At 42.8% G+C, this 14,655-nt stretch overlaps 1 protein-coding gene across 1 annotated transcript in view; it reads left to right on the top strand.

Moving 5' to 3' along the window:
* Positions 1-14,655, top strand: part of CD151 (CD151 molecule (Raph blood group)) — a 41,665-nt gene that overhangs the window by 15,823 nt on the left and 11,187 nt on the right. Inside the window, exons 4-6 of the mRNA XM_054971100.1 lie at positions 5,914-5,988; positions 8,972-9,076; positions 12,471-12,626. Of these exons, the coding sequence (XP_054827075.1) occupies positions 5,914-5,988; positions 8,972-9,076; positions 12,471-12,626 (336 nt within the window). The remainder of the gene's footprint in view (positions 1-5,913; positions 5,989-8,971; positions 9,077-12,470; positions 12,627-14,655) is intronic.

The raw sequence follows: 14,655 nt of genomic DNA, 5'->3' as shown, positions 1-14,655 counted from the left end.
TGTGTACAATGTAGGAATGACTATCAGTTTTGCTCCGGATAAGTTGTTGAAGGAGGAAACTGCCTGACACGGTCAACAGCAACAACAAAAATGGAATATGCGAAGTGGTCCTCTTTGCTCTCTTGCTGTGTGGCCTTTTGTTGTGATGGGCATGGATACTGTATGGGTGGAAATTTCATAAAGCTATTTTGAAAGATGACACACAATGCTTCTGGTGACTCATGACAAAGCTGACATAGCCTATAGACCATAGCAGTCCATTTTGGCATGTACACAATAGCTCACTGAGTGAGAGACTTTTCCATTTTTGTTTTCGACTTTCTAAGCCAGAAATTACAGATGAAAAATCTGGTACTCTTTGTTATTTTGGCTCTTTGTTACTTTACCACAGAAAACTAACAATTGTCTCGTGGAAACAATAGATATTTTTGTTTCTTCCCTCCTCTGAGTGGCTGGTTGTGACAGATCTATTGTCTCCTGTCACTTGGCCTCCGCTTTAGTTGGCCTTGGGAAACTAGGAAATACACACAAAATATACTTTGTGCTGCCTACCCTGGCTGGGTTGGCTTGAAAGCTTCTGCCAGCTCTGAGCTCAGTATATACTCAAAGCAGCTTGGCAACAAGGCTAAAGGGCACCAGTAAGTCTCAGTTTCTTTTTCTACTAAACATTGAGATAATGACACTGAAAGTCATGTAAAATGATTTTTTTCCTCATTATGATGATCCACAAATGGAGAGAGCATGTGTCTACTGTGTAATTTAGTGATTATGTTCAAAACCAGAAAATGCTCCACAATTAAGGCCAGGAGAAATTAACTAAGTGGGCCATTGAGGTCAGAAAGGAGTTCCTCTCTGCCACACATCTGAGATGATAGTTTCCCACTTTCTTCTCACCCTTATATCACTATGCAACATCAGGTGTTACCACAACCAGAGCAAAATGTTAGTTGAGGAGCAATTGTGTGCCCTTAAATTTTTCATTTGAAGGCCACCTTGGTGGGTGAACTGTGCTGGAAGTGCGACTTTGATTCTCCTGGAACTCTAAGCAGCTTCTGATACCATCGATCATGGTATCTTTCTAGGGCATCTTTCCAGGCTGGAACTGGGAAGCACAGTTTTGTGGTGGTTCTGGTCCAACCTGGAGGGTAGGTTTCAGAAGGTGGTGCTGGGGGACTTCTACTTGGCCTTTGGCCAAGTTTCTTCTTGTCCCCTGTGTTTTTCAACATCTGCGTGAAACTGCTGGTAAGGTCATCCAGGGATTTGAGCTGGGTTGTCACCAATGTGCAGATGACACTCAGCTCTTTCTTGTGCTTCGGGCCAAGCCCAGGGAGGCTGTAGAAATCCTAAAACGGTACCTGGAGGCAGTTTTGGAGTGGATGTGGGCTAATAAACTGAAGCTTAATCCTGACAAGATGAAAGTGCTACTGGTGAGTGGAAGGTCTGACTTTGGGATTTATAGTGGAATCCTAAGAAGAGTTACTCCAGTCTAAGCCCATTGAAATCAATAGGCTTAGACTAGAGTAACTCTTCTTAGGATTTCACTGTTAGGGTGTCACCTGTTCTGGAGGGGGTTACACTCCCCTTGAAGTAACAGGTATGTGGTTTGGGGATGCTCTTGGACTCAGACCTACTGCAGGTGGCAACTGTGGCCAGAAGTGCTTTGAGTGGTTAGTCACCTGCAGCGTTTCAAGGACAGAAAAGATCTGGCTACTGTGGTACATGCCCTGGTTACATTTGAATTCGATAATTTCCATGTACATTACATGGGGCTGTCCGTGAACAGTGTTCCCACAGCCTTCAAGAAATTCTGTGACTCTGTTGTTCTAATGATTCTTGTATCAATTTTTCTGGGTTGCCAAATCAGAACTGGGGCAATAAAAGGTACTCTTTATAGAGGGAAGGGTTTTGATTCTACAGATGCTCATCAAGAGCTGATCTGACAGCCCTGATAACAATGCTAGAATGAAGGGAAAAAATGATAACATCAGAGTGTGGGAGGAGTGTGGCAATATACTTTCAAGTGAGATAATATGCGGGACCATAGAAAAGTACCACTCATCAGTGGATTCCTTTCCTATAATGCATCAGCTTGACAGAGGGATGATGTCAGTAGCTGTGTGTAACTTCCTCCAGCAGAAGAAAGGCAAATCCTTTTGTTAAGACATGCTTTTGTTCTCTTCCTTACCATAGGGTCCAGTCTTAGTTAGCCAGTGCTGCTAGCTTAGTCATTCCCCTGGCATGAAAAGGGTACCTTGTTGCTGCATGCGGATGGGCTGGGCTTCAGCAGTTAGCTCATGGAGTATGGGTAGAAATGGCTGAGACTGTGCTGCCATACTGGTTCATGGCTTTCAGAGAAATATTAATGCAAGTTATCCTTCATGCTCAGCTGCTGAATCTCAGCAGAGACTGAACAGAATCTGATTAATAGGTGTAGAAGGGTCTTGATAAAACAGGCTAAAGTGGGACAAGTCATTTGTGACAAATCTGTAAGCTGTTTCCCTCTAGAAAATCTAAGCCTTTAGGATGCAAAATCTGTTTCTTTGTTTGTTCAAAGATTTGGCCTTATTTTTGCTAAACAATCCTATGCAACTTAATCTAGTAATGATGTAAAAATTGTAATTGTATTACAAAAAGTGTGTAATGCTTATTATGCACAAAAAGGTATAGTAAAGACTAGTGACTAATTACATGTAACACAAAAATTCCAGCCAGTGTTAAAATTTCTAGATTTATATTCATTTTATTTCCATAAATATGCAGTGAGTTTGTCAAGGTTGCTTTGAACTGCCTGGACTCCTGTGGGTTCTTCAAAACATAGAAACACATTAACTGTGGCTATTAATTGACTTGTCTGTTTTTAGGGGTCCTTCAGGAGCTTGGACAGGGAAATCCTTGCATTCTTTATTATGTCTTTTGAAACAGTTCTCTGCCAGTTCCCTCCAAAGTTCTTGAAATTGTTCATGCAGCTTACTATGCGGTAGGCATGTCCTTGGCGTTTGTCCCATTGGGAAGCCCTCCCTGCAAGAAGTCCAGCTATTCCAACATCCTGTCTGCCCCAAGCAATTAAACATTCCACTGTCACCTAGCAAGCTTGTGACAAATTTTTGCTGGTGTTTGTGGAAGGGGTTACATTTTATTTGCAAAAGAGAACCAGGAATTACAATTGTGAAAATTATTGGGAGGCCACTGCACAATAGTAAAATACATGCTTAGCGTGCATGTGGTTCCAGGTTCCATCCCTTGCCTCTGAAGATGGCACACAATTGCTGATGCCACAACCTATTTTTAAAAGCTTTTGGGTGCCAGAATACTCTTTGTTCCTTGTTAAATGGACTTCGGGTACAAGGTTTAGGAAAAACCTCTTCCTGAGTCTTTGCAGAGCCATTGTCAGTCAGTACTGTGCAAGCAATGGCAGCTTCATAAGCTAACAGCATTTTAAAAAATTAATTAGATTTGTATTTTGAAAACTGTACCTTCATCAGTCATGGCCTTTTTAGCTCAGGGGCACTAGACTAGAACCAGTATGGAATGCCTGAAAACAAAATCAGTAGAGGACTAGACATGGGCACGAACAGCATTATGAACAGAAAAAACCCATGAACAGCCTATTCGTCTGTTCGTGAACAAGCTGTTCGTGAGGCTCAATTCTAAATGAACAAGTGGTCATTGCAAGCCTTGTTCTTTGCCTTCGTCATCCATTCCTCAAGCCAGACAGTCTGGGGCCTTTCAATCAATTCCCCTGGCAACGGCAGGGACTGAACTCTGTCTGAACTCCTTCTGGCTCTCCTTCTGGCTTTAACCCTTCAAAGTACTTCCAGCAGAGTCCCGTTTTTGCCACTGTGAAGAGAAAATGACAACAAAGGGGGAGACCTGCGCGTCATGCCTTTCCCAGGGTGCAATCTCTCTGAAACTTGGGGGGTCTTCGGAGGACAGGGAGGACTATGTCCTTTGCACATTTGGTGTGTATTGGACATTGGGAAGGTCATTTTGTAACCCCTCAAAGTAGCTGCCTTCCAACAGGCAGTCCCATTTTTGCCACTGTGAAGAGAAAATGACAGCAAAGGGGGGGAACCCATGGATCATGCCTTTCCCAGGGTGCAATCTCTCTGAAACTTGGGGGGTCTTCAGAGGACAGTGAGGACTATGCCCCTTGCAAATTTGGTGGGTATTAGACATTGGGAAGGTCAGTTTGTGGGGTGTTTAAAGGGCTCTTCCCCTTGCACATGGCAGGAAAGGGCCCTTTAAACTATCAGCTGGCAGGCAGCACCTGCCAGCTGATAGTTTAAAGGGATCTTTAAAGGGCCACAAACAACGAACATGTTTGTGAACAGGGTCATGTTCGTTACTGTTTGTTGTTCGTTGTTCGTTGATGGCAACAAACAGCTTGTTCGGGGGGGGGCAGGTTCCATTCATGCCCATGTCTATAGAGGACCCTCTAGATCACCATTTAAAAGGACAGAACGCTGACAACTCAACCATAGACCCAGTGGAACAGTCTTATATGTCCTGCAGAACTGTAACAAATTCTGCAGAACCCTAATCCTCCAGGCTGGTGCCAGAGCTGAAAAGCCCTGGCCCTGGCTGATGCTAGGTGAATGTCCCTCAGTCTGGGGACCACCAGTAATTGCTTTTCGCCATAGAGTGCAAGGCTCTCTGGAGAACATATTGGGAGAGGCAGTCCCGCAGGTTTGTTGGTCCCAGTCTGTTAAGGGCTTTAAATATCAAAACCAAAACCTTGAACAGGATCCAGAACTCAAGCGGAAGCCAGTGCAGTTTACACAGCACCAGATGGATATGTGCCTGAAATGGTGTCCCCATAAGGACATGTGCCACCACATTCTGGACTAGCTGTAACTTCTGGATCAAGCCCAAGGGCAGCCCTACATAAAGCGAGTTACAGCAATTCAGTATGGAAGTGACCCTTGAATGGACCACTGAAGCCAGGTCCTTAGAGGAGAGAGAGGGCAGAAGCTGCCTGACCTGCTGAAGATGAAAAAAGCAGACCTGGCAACTGCTGTGACCTGGGCCTCCGTCAAAAGTGTGGGATTCAAAATCATACCCAGTTTGATCTTGAATAATAATAATTTCTGATCCTAGCCTTGATTTGTATTCAAATGTTCAGAGTGATCTTGGTCTATTAGGTCAACTCTACTGACCTCTGAACCTTTATGATATATGGGCTTTATAGTAGAATTAGTCCTCTTGTGTTGCTCTGCTTTAAGTCTGACCTGTTTTGCCAGGAAAATCTTAATTGCTTTGTGAAGTAATGATAGTTCTGGTCATTAATAGCCAGCTCTGACTGGGATTATTTGGTGAACAAGGTGGAAACTATACGTGACAGTGTCCATGAGATGGACCCATGAATGCAGCCACCATTTTAAAGCAATTTAAAAATGCTGCAAGAGTCCAATCTTGTTTGGGCCCACAGCATGGTGGGCTGAGGCACTTATCTCACTCCCTGCCTTTTCAAGTGCTGAAAGAGCCATAATGTGTGTGTGGCAATTTTAAATTGCTTTAAGTTGATGGGGGAATTCCTGGGTCATGTCTAGTTTGACCCATAAAGTTGTGGGTTGTGAAGGAAATTGGAAACCTTGAACAAAATTTCTTCCCATCCCCAAATAGTGTTTATCTAGAACCAGCAGACATCTGGAACTCTACATTTTATATCTAGGTCTGTCACTAGATCTCAGCCCAGCTCTTTCCTTCCTTGTTCTGTGCTGTTCATTTTTCTGGGCTTAATGTAGCATTGGCACCCTGACTCTGCTTGTTCTGTCACAACATGTTTTGATAGGAAACTGGAATCTTTGTCAGAGTGCTTTGAACATCATTCTTCTGCTTTAAACTAATTTCTCACAGCTATCTTTTCACAGGTGGCCTTATACTGTATTTTAACTTTCTTTTTTATGTTTGCAGTATTTTATATTGTTGCTGTGCATCTTCCTTCTTGAAATAATTGCTGGAATCCTGGCCTATATCTACTACCAGCAGGTAAGCAACTATTGGTAACAGTTGGCGAATGGTCCATCATGTTTGCTAGGCAAATACTATTTCTTTTTACACTTTACAAGTTTCGTCCTAATGATATCATTTGCTGTGTGTGCACATACCCCTTCCCCTCTGGACAGTTCTTCTGTCTTTCTGCTGTGGTTTGATAATTCTTTTCATCCCTCACCCAATATAGACCAGTACTCCCTTATTTGCAAGAGGCGCAACAATAGTGTCTCAGCTGACAGGGAGTCTAAAAAGGAGGGGAAGAGTGACTTTGTCAGCATTTCTAGTTTGTATCTCTGTGTTTAGACCCCTGTTGGACAGAAAGTTGACCACATCAAGAAGCCTAATGTGACCTATTCTGTGATTCTAAGCTGAGTTACACCCTTCTAACCCCATCGACTTAGAAGATGTAACTCTGCACTGTATTCCGAGAGACTTATATTCTGAACTTGCACTTTGTATGGGAAAGAAATAAGTTACACATTGTACTCCAAAAATATGGGTCTATGGTGAAAATGTGAGAGGAAATGGTTGTTTAAAGATGTGATGTGTGAGCCTCTGGTTGTGTTCCTTAGCATTCTGTTTCAGTGTAAAAAATGAATGTCATTGTAAGGTTCATTTTATGCGCATTTGTATGGAAGAACTGGCCCAAGTAGGGACAGTCTCCCATGCAGAAAATCTTGGGCCAAGACAGTTGATTCAAACAAAATGGATTTATAGCTGGTAAGTTAATTGGTCGGCAGTTTCAGAGCCAGTATCACAGTGTGTAAAAATACCCTTTAATAAAGCAGCTCAGCATGAAATACATATTTCCTTCCACTCTTTCACCTTGACATGCTGATATGACTTTGAGTGATGATCACTCCAAGTGCTTCTATGTTAGATTAGTATTCTTTTCTTAATAGCAAAAGAATAACAGATAAACTTGATAATCTTTTGCTATAGAAAATCCATGGATATTGCACAAGCTGCTTGAATGCTGGTGCTTAAGTCTTTTGTGAAAGAATGAGATTCTTGTCATTAGCCAGAAAATGGCTACTGAAAGATGAAGTAAATTGTGCCACCAAGCAGGGACGCTTGGTTCAGACTCATCATGATTATCACACGGTTTGGCCAGTGGGAATGTGGTGTTGAGCACAGCATGTGCTGTCGTCTTCCCTCTCCCATGCCTATTTCCTCCTACACTTGCTGGTAATCGTAGATTACTACGATGTCTGAGCTGGGCAAATTATGGTTACAGCTAACTATAAGGAAGTAAAGTAAGGAAGTAAAACAAAATTAGAAACCTATTTCAAATCTTGGTTTCTGATTCTAGTTTGGCAGTTAACAAATTTATCCAGTTTGGATTTTGTGGAAAACGAGAACATGGAGAAGGAAGTTGGCATCCCTGAAAGGAAGGAAAGGAAATGTTCACAACAGTTAAACCATCGTTTTGCCATGATATGTAAAAAAATTTACAAGTCATGATTTAGGAATAGATAATAACTTAACACTGTGACATCCTAGGAGTATTTGTGCTGCAAAATATGCAGGTATCAAGGAGTTGCACATAATGTCAGTAAGTGGTACAAAATGTTAGAAGTGCCCTTATCTTTAACATTGCCAGTACTTGCCTCTGGGAAATTCATAAACCACATAATAGAGATGGCAAACTGAGACTAAAGGTATGTAAGGCATCAGTTTAATGATGGTAAGCATGAAGCACTGGATGCTGGGACTTGTAGTCTTGGTGGGCAGCACCACTGGCCGTGGTTCACACTTGTCTTGCAAGCCTCAGTTTTCCTGCCTGTTTTCCCTCCGCCGTAAGCCTCCTTTCCCCTTCTTTCCAAAGTCCAAGGTGTTTTCTGTTGCATTTCCTCCTCTGACTGCTCCTCTTGCTACCATGTTCTCCCCAAATAAATTGTGTTTGTTTTTTGCTGCCTTTGTTCCATGCTGCAGTTCTTCCCCATGAACCCACAGGTAATTGCTTTTGTCTTTCCTGAGTAAGGCATCTGCTAATTGAGAGGTGTTTATAATTTTCTTTTAAGTGCCAATAAGTCTTCTGTCGTTTCTCCCCCCGTCCACTTTTCTTTTTACGCTAGATAATAGTCCATAAAGCCTTGCATCTTTGGGTTCAAATCAGTTATTTGGCACAAACAAAAGTATTTCCTGCCATTCTTGTGTGCTGCCCAATTTTTCATGTGGAATTTAATGCTGTAGTTGAGTGAAAATGCTAGTTTTGTTTTCTTAGGTATGTGCTGTCCTCTCCCAGTCTCTCAGTAAGCTGAGCACTCTCTTTGAATGAGATGGAGATTGAGTTCTTGGCATCTGTAGTTTATAGGGTCATGACTAGAGAGAGAGCTTGGCTTGAGACTCCACAGAACTGCTGCTGCCAGTTGGTGCTGGGCTAAATGGACTGTTTGTCGAAGTTAGAATAACATATTTCCTTGCATCTGCCTGCCTTGTTATACAGAGCCTGTCCCTTTTTGGCTTCTTAGTTAGCAGCCACATACATGTCGCATGTATCTCATGGTGAATAGAGCAGAACTAGACTTGGACAAACATCAGGGTTACAGACAGCCACCAACATAAAATCTATCAAGCTAGAGTGTTTGAATCAGTTCATGTTCTTTGTCTGCATGGTTGCATGCAGAAAAGATGAGAAAGCACAATCAGAAATTTAGTGTAGAAGAGGGGGGAAATTAGGCAAACCACCAGTCTGGATTTATTCATTTGAGAAGCAAATGTCATTTATTTGCCTACTACTGCACCACTTCCCCCATCTTGCCTTTATGTGTTCATTCCCTTTATGTGTTTGTATAAAATTGGAGAAGAGGATAGTTGAGTTGCTTGGGGACCAGTTTTACATTATGTGGAAATATTCAGTTTCCTCAGAAATGATTGGTAAAGCAACAAAAATGATAGCAATTGACATAGCGACTTAGTTGAAAAATGATAACTACCGTGTTTCCTTTTCATCCCCCACCCACTTTCTACATAGCTGAGTATGGAGTTGAAACAAAACCTGAAGGATACAATGACCCAGAAGTACCGAAAGCAGGGAGAAGAAAGTGTGACAAATGCAGTGGATAAACTGCAGCAAGAGGTAAGTCTAGAAAATGGGAAATAAAAAAAAAATTAAAAATCCTTTTTGAACTGTGGTTTCATGCAGGAAGCAAGTGTGTGTTTTCTCTTCACTGTCATGGACACTGAGGTCTGCGATGCCTGATATCTGTGTGTGCCTATACACATGGCAGAGCTGAACTGAGAGATGGCATGTTTAGTAGATGGCAGAAAAACTGAATTGCACCCCATTTGCCTTTTGTCACATCCTCAGGGCATTTGTGACTGAAGCCCATTCCTGACCGCTAGAAGATCAGTCACACCGTAAAGACTAATAACATTTATTCCAGTTCTCATGAGTCAGAGCTCACTTCTTCAAATGCATGTCAAAAATTCACCTCTTACCCCCTTGACTCTCCCCAGCAAGCAACCAAGAGGGCTTGGTTGATGCACGGGGGTGGGTGGGTGGTATCTTAGCATCCTTTCCTTCCCAACCTACTTTCTGAGATTATGATATGAAGCTCTTGGGTAGCTTTTGGGTAGTCTGCCACTAACTAGAGTCCCTATCTTAACCCCACCAGTGACCTGGCTCTCTAGAACCAGCACCCTTAGCCTTTTCTAGATCAAGGGAAAAGACACAACTTTTTAATGAGGTGGAGGGCCCTGAAGTGGGAAGGATTGCTTTAAAGGATAAGTCTTGAAATACTACCCACTGCAATACTATGCAAGAGAATGCAGTTGAAATAGTACCCTATTGCTGCATGAACCAGCATGCAAACTTTCATATGTGAATGCATCCTGCTCTTGTAGTCTGCCCACCTCCTTTTGTTCTGATGGATTATATTAAGGAAGTCTGTTCACATATGAATATGCACATGCAGATCTCTTCATGTGGAATATTCAGTGCATAATTGGGGGAGAGCACAAAACTTACGCTGCTGTGAGTCTATTCACTGAGGATGGTTCAGATGATGCCTAACAGATCTGACTTTCTTGAAAGACGTGTCATATACAGAATTCTGGACTTCACAGAGAAACTCTAGGAGACTCTGTCTGGATTGTTGATAGATGATCTATTGATCACTTTCCCGTGCCTCCTATTTTGGGTTGACCTTTGTTGAAATACCAGTTGAGAGGTGTTATACAGGGACATGTATAACTTCAGCATTTTGCAGGCCCTTGTTCTCATTCCTGAAAAGGAAATCCCAAACAAGGCACTCAAGAGGTGGTGATTAAAATAGAAGGCTGAATTTATGCCTGAATTGCTGAGGCACATCTCTGTGTTTCTCCTCTTAGTCCAATGATCTCATTAAAAGATAAAAGAGGGAAAGTGTAAATGGATTAACACGTGTATCCAAATGGAAGGCCAAATGGAAGATAGCCTCACTTTGTCACATTTTTCTTGGAAGTAGTTTATTCCCAGTTACAGAGAAATAGTTATGGGTAATGTAGCTCATAAGGGAGCAGAATCTAAAGGAGTGCTTTTTGTGCCTTTCATCAGCCATGTCAGTCCATCATGCAACACTTCCTTATACTAGATGACTACAATATGATTAGATTCTTCAGCTTAGAAAACAGAGAAATTAGTTGTTTTGTTTAAAGGCCTTTTCACTGAAATCTCTTTTCAGCAGTCAATTACAGAGCTAATTTTTGGTCTCTGCTTCTTGTTCAGTAAAACTAGTTTATAACAGTGACAGTGTATACTGATAGATCAAGATGAATAGCTGTGTTAGTCTGTCTGTAGCAGTAGAAAAGAACAAGAGTCCAGTAGCACCAGGGCTCATTTTGAGGGGGAACATGCTGGAACACCGTTCTGGAACGTCTGAAAAGAGATCACGTGAACGGTGGCCCCGCTCACGTGATTCCTTCTCCTCCCCGGGCCGCTAAGGCCTGCCTCCCCCCAGCTGGTGCCACTGTGGCCTGCATGGCCCATCCTCCCAGCCTGCTGGCCAGTTGAGACAGCATGTGGCCCGTGGCCAGCTGGTACCGCTGTGGGCTGCGTGGCCTATCTGGCCTGCTGGCCGGTCAAGGTGGCCCACGGCCCATGGCGGCCTCTGGAGCCGGCCCCATGGCCAGCTGGCACTGCTGCGACCTACACAGCCTGTCCTCCCGGCCTGCAGGCCGGTCAAGGTGGCCCGTGGCCCACAGCAGCCTCCGGAGCTGGCCCGGCAGCCAGCTGTCGCCACTGTGGCCTGTGTAGCCCATCCTCCCAGCCTGCAGGCCAGTCAAGGCGGCATGTGGCCCACAAAAGCCTCAGGTGCTGGCCCCATGGCCAGCCGGTACCGCTGCAGCCTGTGCGGGCGTTCCTCCAGGCCTGCAAGCGCAACGCGCAGGCCGCAGTGGCCTCGGAGCTGGGCCTGCGCCTCTTTCCTCCGGGCCTGCAAGTGGTAATATCTCCCCCCCTCCTGAGTATCTATGTTTTGCTGGCTTTGTTCTCTGAGCTCTAACCTGTCTAGAAAAGCTCTAATACACTGTGTTATGTCCCCCATCCCCAGATGTACAGTGTGCACTTGCAACATTAATTTTTAAAAATCTGTGTTTTGCTGGCTTTGTTTTCTGTGGTGAGCTCTAATCTATCTAGAAAAGCTCTATAGAAACACTGTTCTTGTTACTGTTACGTCTGAGTTGGGAACTACCTGGAGATTTTTGGGGTGGAGCCTGAGGCGTAGATGTTGCCTTTTGATACACTTCTGGTGATGTCAGGGGGTGTGGTATATGCCAATCACTTATGCTAATGACATGCTTCTGGTGATCTCAAGGGGTGTGGCATATGCTAATGAGTTATGCTAACGAGTTCCTGCAGCTCTTTTTCTACGAAATGACCCCTGAGTAGCACCTATAAGTCTAACAAAATTTGAGGTAGGGTATGAGCTTTCATGAGCCATGGCTCACTTTTTCAGATATCTAAAGGTATTTGAAGAAGTGAACTGTGGCTCACAAAAGTTCGTAGCCTACCAGAAATTTTATTAGTCTTATAGATGCTACTGGACTCTTGTTCTTTTCTAGTGCATACTGATGTACGCAAAACCACCTATCGGTATTTTATGTACATTGACTCCAGCCTTTGGGTTGTCATTCTAAAGATAAAATCCATCCCATCATAAAGACACAACTCATCTAGTTCTTGGAAGCCATATTGCATCCCAAGCTTGATTAGATCTTCTGTTGGGTCATATGGCAGGTATGGTAGGAACTGTGGGATGAACCACATGGCTTAGTCCATGCAGGTCCCATCATCCCAGGAATAAATTTTCCGGGGCGGGGGGAAGGGGAATGGCTGCTAGGAGAAGGGGAACACAGGAAAGATTAATGACCATCAGCACCTTCTGCTAATAGATTACTGGATCTAACACATAAAGGCATAGACCTGGGTTTCTGACAACAGATCTCGCAAACTTTGTCATTTGTACTAAGCTGATGTGTGTGTCTCTGTATAGTTTAAGTGCTGTGGCAGCCATAATGCTTCGGATTGGAGTGACAGTGACTGGATCAAATCCCCTGATGCTTCGATGCGGAAGTTCCCTGACAGTTGCTGCAAGACCCCAACAGATTTGTGTGGACGAAGGGATCATCCTTCAAATATCTACAAAGAGGTAAAAAAGGGCTCCTGACATTTTGGCCCTGGAGGTGGAAAATCCAAGTTGCTCCCTCTTGCAAGCTAATTACCTCTCTGTTAGGGTGTTCCCCTGCATACGCTTAATTGAAAGCAGTGGGAGTTGAACAAAAATACACTGCTTTTGAATGGCTGCATTCCAGTGAGACTTGTACTGAAAAGTTTCCCAGCGGATTGTGTCCCATGTTAAAGACCTGTGTCCCCATGGCTAGTGGCATCCAGAAGTTGCTGCCTCACCACTTATTAAGAGCTCCTTGGTTTCTTAGGTGTCCATTGTGTAAAAGAAAGAAGCATTATTGCTGTGTGAAATACATTCTCATCACTGAGTAATCTATAATGATAGGTTGGCCCTTACCTGGTCATTTTGCTTCACCCCCACCAAGCTTTATTAAGCTTCTGGCTTTTGGGTGTGCTTGATGGGGATGGGAAGCAAAGTACTCCATCCCTGTGTAAAATTTCCTTTGTGTAGAACAGCCTACAAGTCATATGTTGGAGTATTTTATGAATGATTAATAATAACAATATAAGTAAATATGGCTAAATCACATGTACACTTTTTTATATTACTTGACAGTAAGATCTTTAATTTCTGTTATTCTGAAATGTTCTATAGCCGGTCAGTCCAGAGAGTAATATATTAATTATGGGATGAAATATAATGGGGACAACTAAAAAGGGTATGGGCTATTGAATCAACGTGATCACAATAATTACAAAAGCGTTTCTCAGGGCAGATTCTACTAAAATGGCCTTTCATCTCAGCAGAAGGTAACACATTGCAACTAAGTAACATGGAAGAGCCTTGGACCTCTTAAATACGTAGAAATATATAGACCACTCAAACATTTTCTGAAGTAAATAGGGGAGCATTTCCAGTTGGCTTGAAGTTTTAGCATACCCCAATAATTTTTAAATAGTTTTGTACAGTTAAAAGAAATTTTTTAGTAAGTTTCTAGAATTTAGGCTCAGGTTTAATATTGCAAGTTTTGAATCAATTGGGCTGAGCCAAGTTCCTGACCACGAGTCAGCTGTTACTAATTGCAGTAAGGCTGGTGGAGCATTAGGTTCATTGAGTGATAATCTGAACTTATAAAGTATAAAACGTGAATCTCATATACTTTGAATTCATTTTGACCTTCAATAGGATTTTGAATTAAATCTCTTTGGTTTGGTTGCTTTTCATGTTTTCTACCAGGAAAAAGAGAACTATAGCTTAGAGGCTAAAGAGAGTGAGGAGTGAACTGGAAATCTTTAATTCACATCTTAGGTGGCTTTAGGGAAGCTATTGTCTCTCAGCCTCAGTCGTCTCCTCCATGCAGTTGGCAATATGGAGATAATTTAATTTAATTTATTGTATTTATATTCCGCCCTCCCCACTTTCATAGGCTCAGGGCGGATAACAGAATACAAATATTATAGATCTACCTATAGATAATATAGACCTACCTTACGGGGGTTGTGAAGAATGACATATGGGAAGTCCTCTCAACTGATTTTCACAGGGAAAGGTGATTATTATTTTTGCATGCAAGCCTGTGTCCTGCTGCAGAGCAAAGGAGGCCATGTATGTGTGTTAAGATAGCTGTGCAAAAGAGAATGAAATGCCCAAACCATCTCTGCTTAAACAAACAAATGACAGAGACTGGTTAATGTGCTTATTGGTGGCTCAGGTTCACAACATGTCACATCTGGAGGTGTATGGGGACTGGAGCTATGTTCTAGAGAGTTAGTGTAAGTGTAGCAACTGAAAGGCTGAGTTGTGAACCAAATTCCCAATTTTGTTGCAGTCTCCCTAGACAATCTGAGGCAAGCCACTATTCTCTTAGCTTCAGCTCTTCCTCTGCAATATAATGATGCAATATAATTTGTGTGGGTGTGTGGGGGGTATATATGGCTGAGTTAATGGATGTGAAGCACTCAGAACATCAGAAGTGCTAAAATGCTAAGTATTATTTTCATCTAGAGTTTCCCATGGGCATGGGTTCATCCCATGCCAGCAAAAATTTTTC

The sequence above is a fragment of the Eublepharis macularius genome, chromosome 2 (assembly GCF_028583425.1).
Source record: "Eublepharis macularius isolate TG4126 chromosome 2, MPM_Emac_v1.0, whole genome shotgun sequence".
Lineage (NCBI taxonomy): Eukaryota > Metazoa > Chordata > Lepidosauria > Squamata > Eublepharidae > Eublepharis > Eublepharis macularius.
The sequence above is the reverse complement of the archived record's forward strand: the minus strand, read 5'-3'. Positions and strand labels throughout refer to the sequence as shown.